Source organism: Gracilinanus agilis, chromosome 1 (assembly GCF_016433145.1).
Source record: "Gracilinanus agilis isolate LMUSP501 chromosome 1, AgileGrace, whole genome shotgun sequence".
Lineage (NCBI taxonomy): Eukaryota > Metazoa > Chordata > Mammalia > Didelphimorphia > Didelphidae > Gracilinanus > Gracilinanus agilis.
The window spans coordinates 207218589-207238077 of NC_058130.1; the positions used below are offsets into that span (position 1 = coordinate 207218589).

General features: G+C 36.2%; 1 protein-coding gene across 1 annotated transcript in view; it reads right to left on the reverse strand.

Moving 5' to 3' along the window:
• Positions 1–19489, reverse strand: part of SDK1 (sidekick cell adhesion molecule 1) — a 1179904-nt gene that overhangs the window by 107393 nt on the left and 1053022 nt on the right. Inside the window, 1 exon segment of the mRNA XM_044659951.1 lies at positions 1627–1677. Within this exon segment, the coding sequence (XP_044515886.1) occupies positions 1627–1677 (51 nt within the window).

Genomic DNA, 19489 nt, shown 5'->3' on the forward strand with positions numbered 1-19489 from the left:
AGTGTTGTATGTACTTTCAGATGAAGTTATCATATTATTAGTTTTACTTAGCTATTTTACTTGGTTACCAGAACCCTCGTGAAGTAAGAGTAACTGGTGTTTGTAATATAAAAAGCAAAACACATTAATAAAGCTTTTAAAAATGAGGGAATTGGACTAGATGAACTCTAAGATCTAGTCTGCCTCAAGTTCCTAGAATCTGTGATGGGATGAAGAAACATGATATGTTAGTAGGGTAGACACATGACTAGATTTTGGCAAAAATGAATGAATGAATAAAAATAATAGTTACAATGATAACTAACATTTATATAGTGCTTTAAGGTTTGCAATATGCTTTACAAACATTAACTCATTTTATCCTCACCATAATGCTGAGAATTGTTCTTATTTGCAATAAGTTTTACATATTAGTAATTCCTAATATTATCTTTATTTTACAGATGAAGAAACTGAAGCATAGAGATGTTAAGTGACTTGTCCAGTGTCAAAGAACAAGTCTCTGAAGTAGAATTTGAACTCAAGTCTTCTGGACTTCAAGCCCAGAGCCCTATATACTGTACCACCTAACCTCTAGTGAATATTTTTGAGCATCAATGATGTTCAAAGCACTGGGAGCAATGTCTTTGCCCACTGGGATTAATTGCTGAGGAGATAAGACATATTGTGTGTATATACGCATCTATACACACACATATAGATTTATAATTATAATATAAGATTAAAAAAGGTAAATGCTAAAACAGTGGTAAGGCATACTGTAAATAGGACACGAAAGGGGAAAAAGTTACAGAAATGACTCAGGACTCTTAAATTTAAACACATTTAGGCTTTCCTCATATTACTCAACTTCTGGAGACAAAGAATTAGAAGGACTTTGTAGGTCATCTAGTCATACCTCTTGATTTTTACAAATGAGGAAAGTTGAGGCTTAGATAAGTCTTTCTGTATCATCTTTGTCTAGGATGATACAGAAAGCAGAGGTGATATTTCAACCCAAGTACTTTGATCTCAAATCTAACACTTTCCACTCAATCATGTGGGTGGCAGAGATTATAGAAAATAGGCCACTTTCAGTTTAGGTGATGGGGAATACTTCTTGAGGTAGTATTTGAAGTGAGCCTTGATGAACGAGTAGGATTCTGAATGGCAAAACTGAGTGTGAAAGTGTGCAAAGTATATGGAAGCAAGAAAATTCCATGTCTATTTGGAAAATGATGAAGAGACCAATTTGGCTGGAACATGAAGCATACCTAGAGTAATAATGGGAGATAAGGCTAGAAAAAAGATCAGGGTTGAATTATATAGGCCTTGAATGTCAGGCTAAAGGAGCTTTTGGAGGTGTAAGTCACTGTCTTATAGATCGCAGATACAGGTAAGATTTTTCAAAGGTCTATACAACTTATATAATTTTACTTGTCTTCTTGAGGAGGGCGGTAGGGGAAGAGAACATGGATTGCAAAATGCAAAATGGAAGGCAAAAAAACCTCAACAAATTTTAGCATGTATAGCTGCTTTCCCCTGAGCTAGTATTCCTGAATCAGACTGGGCTGACTGTTTCTGATGGATCAGTGAATAACATATTTTTTTAATGATATATCTTTATCAATTGAAACATTTGAAAACAACTAAAAATGTGTATTTTTGCTGCCAAAGTCTTGGGAGTTTTTCCACACACTAATTGATGATATTACTTCATCATAATTTCCTTTCTTGTAATAAAGGCTCTGTTCTGGTCTCCAAAGATGTTTTTGTCCTGGCCTGAAGCAGGGTGGGTAGGTGCGGTGAGAACCCTGCCAGAACTCCGTGAAAACCTATACTATATTACTAACTAACTCCTTGGTATCTGACCTAACTTGAAGAGGTAGGGGCAAAGAAAAAGGAGACTAGGAAGATCAAGGACTTGAAATTAGGTCTCTTAAGTAATAGTGTAGCAATCTAACCCGAGGGTCAATCTTCAAAGCTCTCTCATTGTTCCAGATTACAGACGCTACTACTCAGGAGCACTTCAGTCTCAGCAGAAAAAGTCTTCAGGAAGCCCTCAGGATTGCCTTCAGTGCAGACTCAGAGGCCCACGAAGTGATTACATTCAGTGACTTTTTTTGCCTGAAGTGACTCACTTCACCACAGAAAGGAACAGATTTTACAGGATGTTTGGCCTAAAAGGCCTTTTCTGGGGATAAATTGTTATTGCTATGGCAGGGCAGCAAAAAAAAAAAAAAAATCTCTGATAATTCATTTCACACATATCCTGGTGCTGAAAATTAAAGGCAAAGGAGACTCCAGAGGAGTCAGGATATTGATGGGAGACTTATAGAATGCTTCTGCTCTAAGAGGGACCCAACAGACTTTATAGGTATGACACAGAAAAGAACACAGGCACTGTGGTTATGCCATGTTCATGTCTTTCATTAACTACAAGAGAACAATACCTTCCATTATGCAAGAAAGTATGGTGACTGATTTTTACTGAAATGAAAGGGGCAGAATTATTTCACTGAACATTGCTCAAGTGAGTACTTTCATTGTTATAAAACATGTAACGAACAGGAGATGGGTCTCCTATTTGCAGGATAAGGAGAAGAAAGATCACAAAATGAGATGAAAATGGATGACAAGAACACAGAACCAGTTAACTTCTATTTTGCATCTGATTTTTCCTACCAAGAAGACTTATCTTCAGATGGGGGGAGGGGCACAGAATTAAAATGGTTAACAGAAAACTGAAGCCCAAGATAAGTGATGAGATGGTAAGAAGGCACCTAATGTCCTCAGTGAGCTCAAGTGCCCAGGCCCAGACCAACTAAATCCCTACATACTTATGGAGGTCATGGTGCTCATTTATTATTATTAGAATTATTAGAAATTTTTTTTTAATTTTTTAATTTTTTTAAATTTTTTATTATTAGAAATTTTAAACAATTATTATTAGAAATTTTAAACAATTCATAGAGAATAGGAAAAGACAGGTGGAATTGGAGGTGGGCAAATGTTCTAGTTTTCAAAAAGGACAGATTTTAATAAAGGAGGTTAAAAAAAACTATATGTTAGTGAGCTTTACAAAAGTCCCTGGTAAAATTCTCAATTCCATTATTATTTTTATTTTTTCCCAGTTACACGCTAAAAACAATTTTTACACTTGTTTTTTAAAATTCTGAGTTCCAAATTCTCTTCATCCTTACTTCCCCTCTCCCTTCATTGAGAAGGTAATCACTAATTATGTTATTAAAGGGGCAGCTTGTGAACACATAGAAGAGAACAGGGATCACTAGAAACCAGTATGGGTTCATCAAAAATGAGGTTAAGCCAGGCTAAATTCATTTTTTTTCTTTTCTTTCCTCTTTTTAAAAAAACCCTTACCTTCCATCTTGGAATCAATACTATGTATTGGTTCCAAGGCAGGAGAACAGTAAGGGCTAGGCAGTGGGGTTTAAGAAACTTGCTATGGGTCACATGGCCAGGAAGTATCTGAGGCTAGATTTGAACCCAAGACCACCCATCACTAGGCCTGGATCTCAATCCACTGAGTCACCTAGATCCTCCCTCATTTTCTTTTCTGACACATTTACTAAAGTGAGAGATAAACAGAATGCTAAAACACAGCAGACCTCTATTACAGCATGACATTTTATGCAATTTACAAAATCCCTTGTAGTGTCCTTGTGAACAAAGAGGAGAAATGTTAGGTAGGTGATAATTGGCTGGCTTTGGAACTGGTTGAGTGACCAGATACAGTGTAGGTCAGGCTGTAGTTTTGGAGGGAGCGGGTAGTCTTGAGTAAGATGTTCCCAGAATTTGCCCTTGGTTTTATTCTGCTCTAATTTTTATCATTAACTTAGATGAAAGTATAGAGGACACACTTATCAAATTTGTGCATGACACAAAGCTAGGATGGTTACTAACGATTTGGATGCCAGAATTGGAAACCAAAAATGTCATTATATATTTGAACAGTTGGCTGAAGATAACACGATGAAAAGATAAATATAAAGTTTTAAACTCAGGTTAAGAAAATCAACTGGACAAGAATATAACTGGGGAGACATAGCTAAGAGGTAGTTCTGTGAAAAAAATCTGAAGGTCTTAGTGGAGTGTAAATTCTATATGATTCAGCATATGAAGTGGCAGTTATAAAAGCTAGTTTGATTTTAGGTTGCAGTATTTTCAGATTGAGAAGATGATAGTTCCAAGGTACTCTGGTCACATGCCATCTGAATTATCGCATCTTGTTTTGGTCACCAAATTATAGAAAGGATATTAGTAAGTTGGAGCATGTCTAAAGAAAGATGACCAGGATGGTGAAGAGTATTATAACTATATTATACTAGGACTGCTTCATGACATCACAGTTCCAACATTATGTAAATTACCTCAGACACAATCTAATACAAGACTCTCATTTTACAGATGGAGAAACTGAATCCCAGGGGAATTAAATGACTTGTCTAAGATCAAACAGAGAATAAACATTAGGGGTAAGGTTTACACCTAGGTCCTCTGGCTCAAGAGTTACTTCTGTTTCTACTGGAAAGAATAGAATATATTTAACCTGGAGAAGAGAATATGTATGGGGCAGGATAGCTGTCTTTAAGTGTTTAAAGAGTTGTCATGTAGAAAAGGAATTTACCTTGTTCTGTCTGGCTTTAGAAAAAAGAATGAAGAATAATGGGTGGAGTTTAGAGGAAGACAGATTTTACTGGAAGTAAGGAAAAACTGCCTAAAAACCAGAGAATCAAAAAATGGAATGGGTGGTCCCAAGTGGTAGTTGAATTCCCCAATAGTGGGGGTTCTCAAGAATAGGACAGATGACCAGTTGTCAGCAGTGTTGTAGACAGGATTCATGATTTGGATAGAAGTAGAACTGAAGACCACTGGGGTCCCTTCCAATTCTGAATTCTATGAATCTGAAAAACACCAGCTTTCACAATCATTACTGGTGCTAATAATAATAATAGTTCATATCTGCATAACTTTTCTGAATGCAAAGACCTTTCCCATATATTATCTCATTTGATCTTTACAATAACTATATGAAGAAGGAAGTAGAGAAATTAATTTTTACAGATAGGGAAACTGAGGTTCAGGAAAATTAATATACTTGCATGAGATCACAGAAATAGTAAATGGAAGAATTGGAATACAGATCCTCATTTTTGTGGAAAGAGCACAGTAATTGCTTCTCCTTTACCACAGTGGTCTTAGGATAGGAACTTTAAGGAAGGATATTTGAATCCTTAATATAGTTGAGAAAAGAATGCTTAGAAATGGGAATGAGATAGTCCGGGTTTCTTAATTTGGCCTGACTAATGACTGTGATGTATCCTTGGATAAGTCATTTACCCATTTTCCATTTGTCAAATGACTAATAATCATTAAAATTTTTATACTAATGAGTATGCTTAAAGAAAGGTACAGTATTAATACAAGGGAGCAGAGCACTATGGAAAGAGTCTAGGATCCAGGAGCCTGGTATTCCATGTCTATTCTCTTCCTAATTGTGACCTTGGCCAAACTACATAACTTCAGAAACCTCAAGTTTCTCCTTTAGAAGTTGGGCTAAATGATCTTTATGATCTTTCCTGCTCTAAGATTCTATAATTCTATGAATTTGTCAATGGTCTATGCTAATAGATTGAAGCAGTGGCATGGATATTCCCAAACACAAGTTAATAAAAATTATCTTTAAAAAACTAAATGTGATTTTGTAGTGATTATGATATGTGATATGATTTCATATCCTTTAAATTATATCTTAATTAGTAAAGATAATTAAGCATTTGCTAAATATGGTATGGAGTTACTTTGAATTTTGAATAATCAAAATGTGTTCTCCTGTGTTTTTCTGTCAGTCATCATGCTGTAGAATATTCAATTATATTTAATGAATGGATATTCATTCTGGAGCAAACTGATAGAGCTCATATTTGAGATGGCTGCTTTTATTATACAGAGGTTAAAAGCTCGTCTGATTGTTGTTGTTGTTGTTGTTGTTAAATAAAAGTAGCAAGCAAATGGAGGCTCCTCTCCTTAGTATTAAAAACCAAGAAATAATTTGATAGTTTTTCTTCTTTAGATGACTATAACAGAAGTCTAAGTATCTATGAAAGTAAATGTAGATAGGAGTTAGACTAGATGTCTTTTGACATCCCTCAAGGTGGCAAAGGGTTGTCTTTGTTTCACTTAAAAACCTTACTACCCCTACTAGTTCCATTTACCTAATTCTCTTCTTTCTCCTCTTCCTCCTCTTCTACTTCCTTTCCCTCAGTAGTTTTGTAGCACCTATTGTACATGGGACAGTGTGCTAAGCACTGAGGATAAAGAAAGGAATAAGGTACAGTACTGGCCTTCAAAATACTTATACTGTGATTAAGAAGACATGATTTAAAAAAAAGACAATTAGCCTTATAAGGCAGTATAAGTGTTAAATCAGTGCTATTGATGAGAGCAGTTCAGAGCAGGGAGTGGTTGGTTGATGAAATCTGCAAGAGAAAACTTCATGGAAAACATGAGATTTAAAGTGGACTTTGAAAGGTTTAGGCCAGTGAAAAAGAATGAGGAAGGCATTCTAGGCAAGAGTACACCATGAGTGAAGATACAGAAGCAAGAAGATAAATGGTATACATTGGAAAGTAAAGAGAAGCCAGCCTATGGTCCAGAGACTAAATAAAAATCAAGAAGAGTTATAAAACATAGTGAGGTAATTTCTATGTAAGCTGAATGAATTTACATTTCTCATCTAGGATAACTTTTTACAGTTAATCTCAATTTCTTTGTTTACCATAGAGAATACAAATAAACAGCAAAACTAGAAATGTGTAAAATGGACACTTTAGTATAGCCTTCTTATATAAACAAAGCCAGTAAATAGTCATAATTAGCATACTAGAAAGATAATGTATAGTTTCACATCTGATAATGTACTAGTGCCTCACTACAAGGTTATCCTTGAGGGGTGGAGGGATCCTAGGCCATTAAGTGAAACAGCATCATAACAAAGTCTTCTGATACTTTCAATAAGTTTTTTGTCAAAATCCAAGAGACTCAACCTCATGCTTAATTTCATGCAGGGTCAGCTGTGTGAGTAGGTAGCCATTTCTTGTCTCCATTCAACTATTCATTCCTCAACTCCTTGTAACCTGGCTTCTCTCCCCTCCTCTATATAAAAATTGATCTGTCCAACTGCAAATGATTTACATATCCAACTCTAGCCTATCCCCAGAGTTTCAGTCTTCCATTTTCAACTGCCTGATAGACAACTTTATCAGAATATAGGTTAACAGAAGGATCGGTAATTCATGGCAGATGATATCAAAAAGTCAGTAAAGGTCTCAGATTGCCACATATACTTGTTAAAGTATAGGTAACAGATTGAATTAACTAGAGATCTCAATATATGGTAACAAATTTTACTTCATAGGTATCACTGCAATTTGGCACGAAGGGCTTCACAACTAGAAAATGGCTCTGGAAGGATACAACAATCATAAGGAATAGATGAAAGAGTAGATGAGTAGCATTGTGTATTTAAAATATATACATATACTCATGTGAGGAAATTCAGGAACTCAAGGTAGGAGGAGCATAATAAATACCATTTGGATAAGGATCAATGGAAGGAGAAATAGAAGTGACATTGTCTTAGGGGCATACTATAGAATGGTTGGATATAAAAATAAAAAAAATAGGAGCTTGGGAAATAGATTCCAAATCTGCCACAAAGGCTTGAACCTGTAGTGATGAGAGACTTCAACTACATGGACATCTGCTGGAGTTCTCTGCCAACAGCAGAGTGCTGATAAATTTGTGACTTGCCTGAATAATTTCATCCTTTGGTAGGTAGCAAGGAGAACTGTTCTTTTGGAACCATTTGGCCTAAAAGAAAGTGTAACTGGATGATAAGGTAGAAACAATAGGGTTTTTGAAGTTAAGCGATACCTCTCCATTATAGAATTTATGACTACAAAAAGGAAAATTGGGAACAGTCTGACCTAAGATTTCTCCAAGATTTTTTTTGAGGAAAAAAATCTTCATTTGGTTCACAGAAAGGATAGGTAAGAGCCAGTGGTTCAATATTCTGTAGGGGAAGTTGGCTTAAAAAGGATGGGAACAAGAATGAAATTCTGAAGACACAAGCAGAAATTAGTCCAGTGAGGAGGAAAAGAAGCAGCTGCTTGATGTGGAATTCATTGACAAATGAACTACTCCACTCTTACTTTGTTTCTGTTTACTTTTCCTTGGAGAAGGATATTTGAACATGGAAGAATAAAACCAAACTGCTTAGCTGGCAGTAGAAACACAAGATAAATGAAGAGATGGCAAGACAGCATCAAGCTGTGTTCAATGAGTTTACAGTACTAGTCTCAAACAAACTAAATATTAGGGTACTGACAGAAGTGGAAAATGATATTACTAACTCATTGTCATTGAACTTTTAGAGATCTTTAAAAATGGGAAAGGTGCCATAGGATAGGGGAAAAGCAGATGTTTACCAACTTTCAAAAAAAAAAACAAAACAAAACAGAAAAGGGTTGAATATGCAAATTATAAACCAGTGAGCTTGAATTTTTTTCCTGAAAAAATTTTGGGACTCATTATTAAGAGGATGAGGCACTGATCACTAAAAGCCAGCATGACTTTATCAAAAACAGGTCATGCTAGACTAACCTCATTTACTTTTCACACTGGGGTAAGTAGACTTGTTAGACCAAGCAAATGCTTACAGACCTCATACACTCAGAATTCAGCAAAGCCTTTAATAAAATTATTCTAGTCTTATGAAAAAGATAGATTTGGGATAGACAGCATTATATAAGCAGATGCACTGTAGAGTGCCTTGCACATTTCTTGAATGAACCAATTCCCAAAAATAGCCATGAAAGAATTTGTATCATTTTTGGCAGAATTTGTATCATTTTGATCCTCCTTAAAAGGTTTTGTCTTTGGGAGCTGTCCTTGGTTCTTTGCTATTCAACAGCTGTTAGTGGCTTGGATGAAACCAAAGAATGTATGCTTTTGAAATCTGTAGATAACACAAAATTGGGAGTGATGGCTTACACAATAGATGACAATATCAAGAACTGAAATTATCTTGACATTCTAGAACAATGGGCTTTTATTAAATTAGAAGAAATATATGACAACAAACATAAATGTAAAGTTCTATGCTTGGGTTAAAGTCAACTTCCTAAGTACAAGTTCAGGGTATGGCCAGTTCGCGAAGAAAAGATCTATAATTTTTAGTGGACTCCAAACTCAATATGAGTCATTAGTGTGACACTGCAGCCAATAAGGCTAATGCAATGTATTGTAGACTACATTAAGGGAACCCTAATGTGCAGGATAAAGGAGAAAATAATTCCACTATACTTTGCTCAGGTTAAGTTCCTTAAGAACTGTGTTCAGTTCGGAGTGCCATATAAATTTTTTAAAATTAAAGTAAGATTTATTTATGTCCTTTGTTTTTAAATTACAGACATCCCAGCCCTATCACCAGAATCTAACCTTCCCTTGTCACAACAACAATAAAAAGTAAAGCATAAGTAATTGATACAATAGTTGTATCTAAAGAGGTAAGTAACATTCTGCTAATATAGCAATCATCACTCTTTGCTGAGAGGAAAGAGATATGTGGTTTATTATCTATTCTCCAAGATCAAGATAGGTTATTATTATTAGAAAGGATTACCTTTAGTATTCTTTTTATTTATACTATTGTAGTCATTGTATATACAAGGTATCCAAAAGTCTTGTTGAAGTTTTAAGTAAAGCTTAAAACTGTTCACTTAAAATAGGGAGGTAGGTGGTGCAGTAGAGAGAACACTGGATCTGAAGTAAAGAAGACCTGAGTTCAAATCCAGTCTTGGGCACTTATTAGCTGTTTGACCCAAGCAAGTCGCATAATATCTACCTGTCTTAGTTTCCTCATCTTTAAAGTGTGAATAATAGTATCACTCACCTCCCAAGGTCATTGTGAGAAAAAAGATGATATCTGTGAAATGCTTTATAATATTAAAGCAACAAAAAAGTGCTTGGTATTATTATTACACTAAGACTTTGGGGATATTCAGTATAGCTCCCCTGGATCTGTTTACTTCACTCTGAATCAATTCATAAAAATTTTCCCATGAATCTCTGAATTTGTCATGTTTGGAATTTCTTAACATAAAATAATATTCCATTATTGTAAAATACAACAGTTTGTTCAGCCATTTCCACAACTGATGAATGAGTACCACATTTTAAGAATGACATAGACCTCATCTTAGTTTAGCCCTTCATAATCTTTTATCTGGATTATAGCAATAGCTTTCTAATAGGTTTCCTCGCCTCAGGTCACTCATCTTTTGAACATATCCTTTAAATAGTTGTCAGAGTGATTTTCATAAAGCAAGGATCTGATAAGATCATTTACTCAATCAACAGCAGAAGCTCCCTATTACCTTTAGAAGAATATACAAACTCTTTTGCATTTAAAGCCCTTCACAAACTAGCTCTAATCTTTTTTAGTCTTAGTATGTATTACTCTTCTTCACATATTCTAAAGTCCGTACTGGTCTTATTCCTGTTCCTTACATATTAATAGACCATATCTCATCTTTCTGCCTTTCCTGCCTTGCTGCTTCCTGATATAGTCCCTTCCAGCCTTTACTTCACAGAATCCCTTTCCTTCAAGACTCAACTCAAGCACCATCTCTTACATGAGGACATTCTTGATTCCTAACTGCTAGTGCCCTCCCCCCCAAAACCTCTAATTTCTAAATTAAATCTAAAATCTAAAAATGATATCCCCTAAAATATCATGTACTTATTCTGCATATACTTATATGTACATATAATATAATGTAAACACCATAAGAATGGGAATATTTTGGTTTTGTCTTTGTATCCCCAGCACCTAGCACCTAGTAAGCACTTAATAAATGCTTTCTGATTGATTGCCCTTTGAGGCAGAACAAGAAACAATGAGTGCAGGTTGTAAAGGGGAAATATAAAAATATCTTTCATTTAAATCAGACCTGACCAAAGTGGGTTGCACAGTGGATAGAGAATGGGGCCTCTAATCAGGAAGACTAATCTTCATGAATTCAAATTCAGTCTCAGACACTAAGTAGCTCTGTAACTCAGTTTTCTCCTGTGCAAATGTGCTAAAGAAAAAAATGGCAAACCATTCTAATTATTCTGCTATTTTATCTTAAAACCAAGCTCAGATGCCACTTCCTCCAAGAAGCATTCTATGTCCCCTCTAAGTTGAAGTAATCACTTCCTCTTCAAATCTATTCAGTTTCTTTGATATCTTATCAGAGAAATTAATCATATTCTAACTTATAATTATTTGGGTATATTTTTATTGTTCATATTTAGTTGCAAGCTCCTAAAGAACAAAGTCTTTTGTTTTGTTTCTATTTAAGTATTTCGTCTCCAGTAAATATCATAGCTGGCAATTAATAATACTTGTTGAATTTAATTGTATATAGCATACTTTGAAGCCTCCCTATAATCTGTCATGTTCCTGAAATCCCATCATTTGATATTCATTTCTTTGGCTCCTGAAGGTTTTTTACTTTGAGAATCTTTAAATATTAGAACTGGAAGAAACTTTAGAGATGATCAAATCCAATTCCCTCATTTTACAGATGTGGTAACTAAGTTTTGGAGAAGTTAAGCAAGTTGTACAAGGCCACATGGCTTACTAATGACAGAACTGAGAATGAAGCTCAGATTTCTTTTCTTCTTAGTCTGGTATTCATTTCACTCTTCTACATTGCCTATTATCTTCAGAAGCTTGGATCGTATAATATTTCATTATAGATGAAACCATTGTTCTGTTAAACTCTAACTATGAACATCAAACAAGGATAGGTAGGCTTGCTAAATAGTTCTCTGTCATGGAGGATGTTCTAAGCGGAATCCAAATAGAAGAGGGATTCTCTATAAATGAAGAAATATTCCAAATTCTCTTATTTGCTGATAATATGACGAAGAATTTACTCCTCAAATATTCCACAACCTCCTCAAAAAGTTCTGATGACTTTATAGAGGTTGGCCTAACTTTGCACACAGAGGAAAAAAAAACAAACATAAGCAAATGGATGAAAAATGCCTACCATCCAGACTGTAATACAAAGTTGGATGGAGTATCCAGTGAATTCATACACACACACACACACACATATATATATATATATAAAGTGTCTCTTTTATTTTTTAGGGCCTAGCACAATTCTAGGCACATAACAGTAGGTATTTAATAAATGTTTATTAGTTGACTGATTTAGAAAAGGGAATAGCATTTTCATTGATCCTAAAGCATAAAAAAAAATTTTTATCCAAATGTTCTGATGATTCTTTATGGCTGTAAATCATGGAAAACTACAATATCCAAAGAATTAGGACTGCAGCTGACCCAAAGTGCATAGTGACTATAAGAAATGGCATAAAAGATATTGCCTAAGTAGTACGCTTAGAAAAGGAGGCAGAACAACCAGGTAGCAAGAGATAGGAATAATAATAGATGGAGAATCCAGGACCCACTGGTATCTCTGAAATGTTAAAGGATCTAAAGAAAGGCCTCAAACAAGTTGGGATTCTCCACTTTGAAAGACTTATAGGAAGATGCAGACAAAAACTGACTAGGAAAAGAAAGCATCATAGGTCCACTGAGGTATTTAATCAAGTTAGGGTGGATTTTGGCAGTTAGCTAGGAAAAAAAAGAATGAGTAATTGGAGTATCTGGGGGGAGGAGCAGAGATGCCAGAAGGGGAGGGAAAGGTGCTGAATCACTGGGGCTCCCTATAGATACATGATGAGGGATTAATTTATCTAGGGGCACTATTCTAGGTACTTTTATCTAGTATGAAATTGAAGTCTCAGCAATGAGTCTCTAGTTTCTAGCATATGTTATATTATAGTCGTTCAGTTGTTTTCATTATGCCTGACTCTTTGTAACTCCATTTGGTATTTTCTTGGCAAAGATACTGGAATGGGCTGCCGTTTCTTTTTTCAGTTGATTTTATAGATGAGAAACTGAGGCAAATAGGGTTAAATAACTTGCCCTGGGTCACACAGCTAATATGTTTTTGAGATTGGCTTTGAACTCAGGAAGATGAATCTTCTTGACTCCAAACTCAATTGTTTACCCACTGTGGCACTTACCTGCCTATATCTTAATATATTATATAATATATTCAATGTGAGAATATCATCATAATAGCTATTAATATTTCCAAATTGATGAAAAAACTAATAATATACCTCAGAATATACTCTGAACCAATAATATGAAATGAGATAATCTAAGATGAGATATGTGGTATATAAGATACCATATGATGTAAAGCACTATATATACTGTATATCATATGTATATTATATGTAACTTTATGTTACATATAATATACATATGATATGTATATTCTATATTATTTTACTAGTTTTTACTTTGTATTTCTATATATTTTAATTCCCTTTTCTTTTGGACTTGTGAAGAAATGCTATTAAAGGCCTAGATACCTTTCCCTCACCTAAGCAAATATAATGCTTTTTTGAAGAAAGTTTCTAATGGCATGATAGGATGACTTTTCCTTTTGCAAGGACACTGCTGATGGTAAGATCAAGATTTTCTATTTAGCCAAAGAACAGACAAAGGAAACTCAGAGAAATCTCCTTTGGTTTGTGGGGAAATGGCTGTGTGAGTGACAGTTTGTATGATCATCAGAAGCTAAAGAACAGTTGGATTAAATGTTGTGATCAATTTGGAAATATTAATAGTTATTGTGCAGATATACTCAGCTTGAATATATTGGTGCTACTGTCTATAATGTCGTTTTAAAATCCGAGATTTTAAATAGAGCTGGCTCTAAAAGAAAGGACAGATTATCATACCATTAAGACTTAAAATCACCAGGTTACTAGAGGGGCCATATATAAATGGGTCAGCATCATTTAAATTATAGACTGTGCTTGCATTTTAAAATAGATTACTAAGAAGTTTACTCAAAGTATTCCATTTTGAATGTAGATCTATATTTAAACATATTTTCTTTGTTCTTTTCACTCTAGTTTAGTAAATTACTTTTATTTTTAATTATACATGAATTGCAAGTCAGTTGACAAGCATTTATTTCTATAATACATCAAATTTACCACCTCCTGTTTCTTTCCTTCTTACAATTAATTCCCCTTACTCTGATCTAAAGGGGGACAGATGATGGACACATATGCCAGTTCCTCTGGTGAGATCAGTCACTACTTCATGGGTTTGTTCAACATGCAGTCAAGTGTGGCTCATGGTATTTATTCTGTGTGAACATGGGATTACCTTCATGTGATTGCTTCTTGTTTAGGAAAACTTAATTGCATAGCTAGGAATAACTGTCTATGTATAAAAGATACTTATCTAAGGGCAGATAGGTGGCTCAGGAGATGGAAAGCCATGCCTGGAGATGGGAGGTCCTGAGTCCAAATCTGAATTAAAAAGACACTTCCTGGCTGTGTGACTTCAAGCAAGTCACTTAACCCCAACTACCTAGTTCTGTGGTGGCAAACCTATGGCACGTGTGCTATAGAGGATATGCAGAGGCCTCTCGGTGGACACATGTGCCTGTTGCCTATCAGTTTGTTACTAGAAAGGCAGAGAGTCTCTGGGTGGAGCTGCTCCCCTCCCGCTTTCCACACATGCCTGAAGACATTCCTTACTTCCCTTGCCCCTCTACCCAGCAGCCCAATGGAAGTGCTTCCTCCCTCCCAGGTCTGGGGTAAGTGGGTGGGGAGCCCCACACTTGGTCTGGGAGGGACACAGCATGTGGTCTCTAAAAGGTTCACCATCACTGGCCTACCCCTACTGCTCTTCTGCCTTAGAAATTCTACTTACTATTGATTCTAAGACAGAAGGTAAGGACTTTATTTTTTATTTTTTTAAAACCCTTACCTTCCATATTAGAATCAATACTGTGTATCGGTTCTAAGGCAGAAGAGTAGTAAGGGCTAGGCAATGGGGGTCAAGTGACTTGCCCAGGGCTGGCCAGCTAGGAAGTGTCTGAGGCTAGGTTTGAACCCTGAATCTCCTGTCTCTGGGCCTGACTCTCAATCCACTGAGCCACCCAGCTGCCCCCTGTTTTTGTTTTTTTAATAAAAGATGCTTATATATGTCATTCAATAGGAATTAGACTAGAAGGTTTCTGAGGTGCCTTCCAACTAAAAAGCTATGACTTACAACATTCTCATTTTTGTCCCTTATTCTCTTCTTTTGTTTTTTAAGTCCTTATTATTCCTAACCCTTGTTAATTGACCCTTAGGCTTTCCAGATGGGCTTATTGGAGCCCTGCAGGAGTAGGCCAGGGCTTGAGCACATAATCTAGCTCCTTAAACTAGATCTCTTACTCTATCCTCTCTCTGAAATTCTTATTTTCACTCTTTCCCTCTAATTTATAAATAAATTGCTAAAAATTCATTTGAAATTAATTAATTTAATTCCTAGTGACCACCCTATTAAATATTCAGTCCAACCATAATTTTACCTCTTTATACTTTGCATACAGTGGGCAAGTATTTGCTGAATTACTGTATCCTGCAACCGCCCCCCCCCCAAAAAAGGCACTAGTTTGGGATGCTTCCCTTCTCTATTAATAATATTTATAATCTCTATTTACCTTTCTGAGAGATGGAGTCTGGAAAATGACAATAAATTGTCGTTTTTGTCAGAGGAAAATGCAGTGTGCTATCTGTGATGGCCTTCTTTGGCTCAAAGGATAGGGAGAGCCAGGCCCAGAAATGGGAAGTTCTGGGTTCAAATCTGGCCTCAGATACTTCCTAGGAGTATGATGCTAAGCCAGTCACTTAACCCCAATTGCCTAGCTTTTACTTTTCTAATTTACTTTACCAATACTTAGTATCAAATTCAAAGGCAGAAGGTAAGGGTTTTTAAAAAAGTAAAAATAAATAAGCATTTGTTAAACAACTTCTGTGGGCCAGATACTATGCTAAATGTCAGGGATACAAAGAAAGCCAAGGGACCGTACCTGCTCTCAAGGAGCTTAGAGTCTAATAAGGGAGATAACATATAGCAACTATGAACGATCAAGTTACAGACAGGATAAATTGGAGATAATCAAGGGAAGGAAGCCACCAGCTTCAAGAGGCATCAGGAAAGGCTTCTCATAGAAGATAGGATTTTAGCTAGAACTTGAAGGAAGCCACAAAAGCCAGAAAGTAGCAATGAGGACAGAAAGCATTCTAAGCATGGGGAAATGACCAGAATCAAGAGATGGAGTATCTGGAGGAAGGAACAGCCAGGAGAACAGCGTCACTGGACCTGAAAGTATGTAGAACAGAGTACATTGTAAGAAGATTGGTAAAGTAGAGAGGGAGCCAGGTTGTGAAGGTCTTTGAATGCCAAAACAGAAGATTTTATTTTTTATTTATATTTGTATCTTGTCTTACACATATTATATTTTATATTTCCATCCTTGAGACACTGGAGTTCATTGAAAAGGAGGAAGACTAATGTGATTGCTGAGTGAAGAGATGGATTGGAATGGGGAAGAGACTTGTAGCAGGGAGATAAATCAGCAGGCTATGTATTGAAATAGTCCAGGTGTGTGGTAATGAGTGTCTGCACCAGCGTGGCTGCAATGTTGGGAAAGGGGGCATAGATGGAAGATATTTTGAAGGAAAAATCAACAAGACTTGGCAATGGTTTAGATATTTGGGGTGAAGGAGTACAAAATTGAGGACAAAACAAAGGTTGAGAGTGGGGATGACTGGGATGATGGTGGTACTTTTGACAGTAATAGGAAAGTTCAGAAGTGGGGTGGGGAAAAGGGTAATAAGTTCAGTTTTAGATATGTTGTATTTAGAATATCTAGGGGATATCCAGTTTGAAATGTTTAATAGGCAGTTGGAGAGGCAAGTCTGGAGATTAGGAGAGAAGACAGTCCTGTCACAATCCCCTGGGGGACATAGATAAGGCCTAGTTTTGTAGATTAATCAAAGGGTACAGGGTCAACAAAGAATAATCTAATGTACACTTCTACTGACTAGGATATTTATGGATTTATTCCTTCCATCCCCTAAATTGCTCCTCCTTTTGAATTCACAATTTGCTTGATGCCATGAAATAAAATTAAAATATTTTCTTGGCATTCGGGGCCCTCTACAATCTAGTGCCATCCTACCTTTCTAGTTTCGTCTCATATTACTTTCCCTCTATTTCTCTTTTCCCCTTGAACACTCCTTGTGTTTTCCCATTTCCCGTGCCTTTGTTTATGTAAATTTCTATGCTCGAAATAGCCTGTCCCTTTTTGTTGTTCAGTCATTTCATTCAGGTCTGACTCTTTGTGACCCCATTTGGAGTTTTCTTGGCAGAGATACCAGAGTGGCTTGCCATTTCCTTCTTCCCAGCTCCTTTTATAGATGAAAAAACTGTGACAAAGAGGGTTAAGTGACTAGCCCAGGGTTACACAGCTAGCAATTGTGAGTCTAGAATTGAACTAATGAAGATGAGTCTTCTTGACTCAAGACCCTATATCCCATCTACTGTGTTGCCTAGTTGCCCTATCCATTCATGAATGCTTTAATACTTCAATCAATGATTTCATTCACGTCCTTCCTTGAACAGCAAAGATCTTAACCTACTTATGCCTTTTCATCCTGTGTGACCTTTGTCCACATCCTTCCATAAATCTTCCAGAGAGGGTTCATCTAGTATAATAGGGCCATTCCTCTAGGCTCTCTAACATTTTGTAGGTATCAATGTACCAGCTGGGCTGTCTGTCTATTGTCCTTTGCTCTTGCTTCATGAACAACCTATTCACTTTTTTTAAAATTTTTTAAACATTAATAATCATTTTTAACATGGTTACATGATTCATGCTCCTACTTTCCCCTTCACCCCCCGCACTCGCCCCACCCATGGCCAACGCACATTTCCACTGGTTTTATCCTGTGTCCTTGATCAAAACCTATTTCCAAATTGTTGATAGTTGCATTGGTGTGGTAGTTTCGAGTCCACATCCCCAGTCATTCAAGCAGTTGTTTTTCTTATATGTTTCCTCTCCTGTAGTCCTTCCTCTGAATGTGGGTAGCGTTCTTTACCATAAATCCCTCAGAGCTGTCCTGTGTCATTGCATTGCTGCTGGTACAGAGGTCCATTACATTCAATTTTACCAAAGTATATCAGTCTCTGTGTACAATGTTCTTCTGGCTCTGCTCCTTTCGCTCTGCATCAATTCCTCGAGGTCTTTCCAGTTCACCTGGAACTCCTCTAGTTTATTATTCCTTTTAGCACAATAGTATTCCATCACCAGCATATACCACACTTTGTTCAGCCATTCCCCAATTGAAGGGCATGCCCTCCTTTTCCAGTTCTTTGCCACCACAAAAAGCACAGCTATAAATATTTTCATACAAGTCTGTTTATCTATGATCTCTTTGGGTTACAAACCCAACAATGGTATGGCTGGATCAAAGGGCAGGTATTCTTTTATAGCCCTTTGAGCATAGTTCCAAATTGCCAGCCAAAATGGTTGGATCAGTTCACAACTCCACCAGCAATGAATCAATGTCCCAATTTTGCCACATCCCCTCCAGCATTCATTACTCTCCCCTTCTTTCATTTTAGCCAATCTGCTAGGTGTGAGGTGATACCTCAGAGTTGTTTTGATTTGCATTTCTCTAATTATTAGAGATTTAGAACACTTTCTCATGTGCTTATTGATATTTTTTATTTCTTTACCTGAAAATTGCCTATTCATGTCTCTTGCCCATTTATCAATTGGGGAATGGCTTGATTTTTTATACAATTGCTTTAACTCCTTGTATATTTGAGTAATTAGACCCCTGTCAGAGTTTTTTGTTATAAAGATTTTTTCCCAATTTGTTGTATCCCTTCTGATTTTGACTACATTGTTTTTGTTTGTACAAAAGCTTTTTAGCTTAATATAATCAAAACCATTTAATTTACATTTTGTAATTTTCTCTAACTCTTGCTTGGTTTTAAAATCTTTCCTTTCCCAGAGATCTGACAGGTATATTATTTTGTGTTCACTTAACTTATTTATAGTTTCTCTCTTTATATTCAAATCATTCACCCATTCTGAATTTATCTTGGTGTAGGGTATGAGATGTTGATCTAAACCTAATCTCTCCCATATTGTTTTCCAAATTTCCCAGCAGTTTTTGTCAAATAGTGGATTCATGTCCAAAAAGTTGGGCTCTTTGGGTTTATCATACACTGTCTTGCTGACGTCATTAACCCCAAGTCTATTCCACTGATCCTCCCTTCTGTCTCTTAGCCAGTACCATATTGTTTTTTTTTTTAATTTTAAACCCTTAACTTCTGTGTATTGACTTATAGGTGGAAGATTGGTAAGGGTAGGCAATGGGGGTCAAGTGACTTGCCCAGGGTCACCAGTACCATATTGTTTTGATGACTGCTGCTTTACAGTATAGTTTAATATCTGGTACTGCTAGGCCCCCTTCCTTCACATTTTTT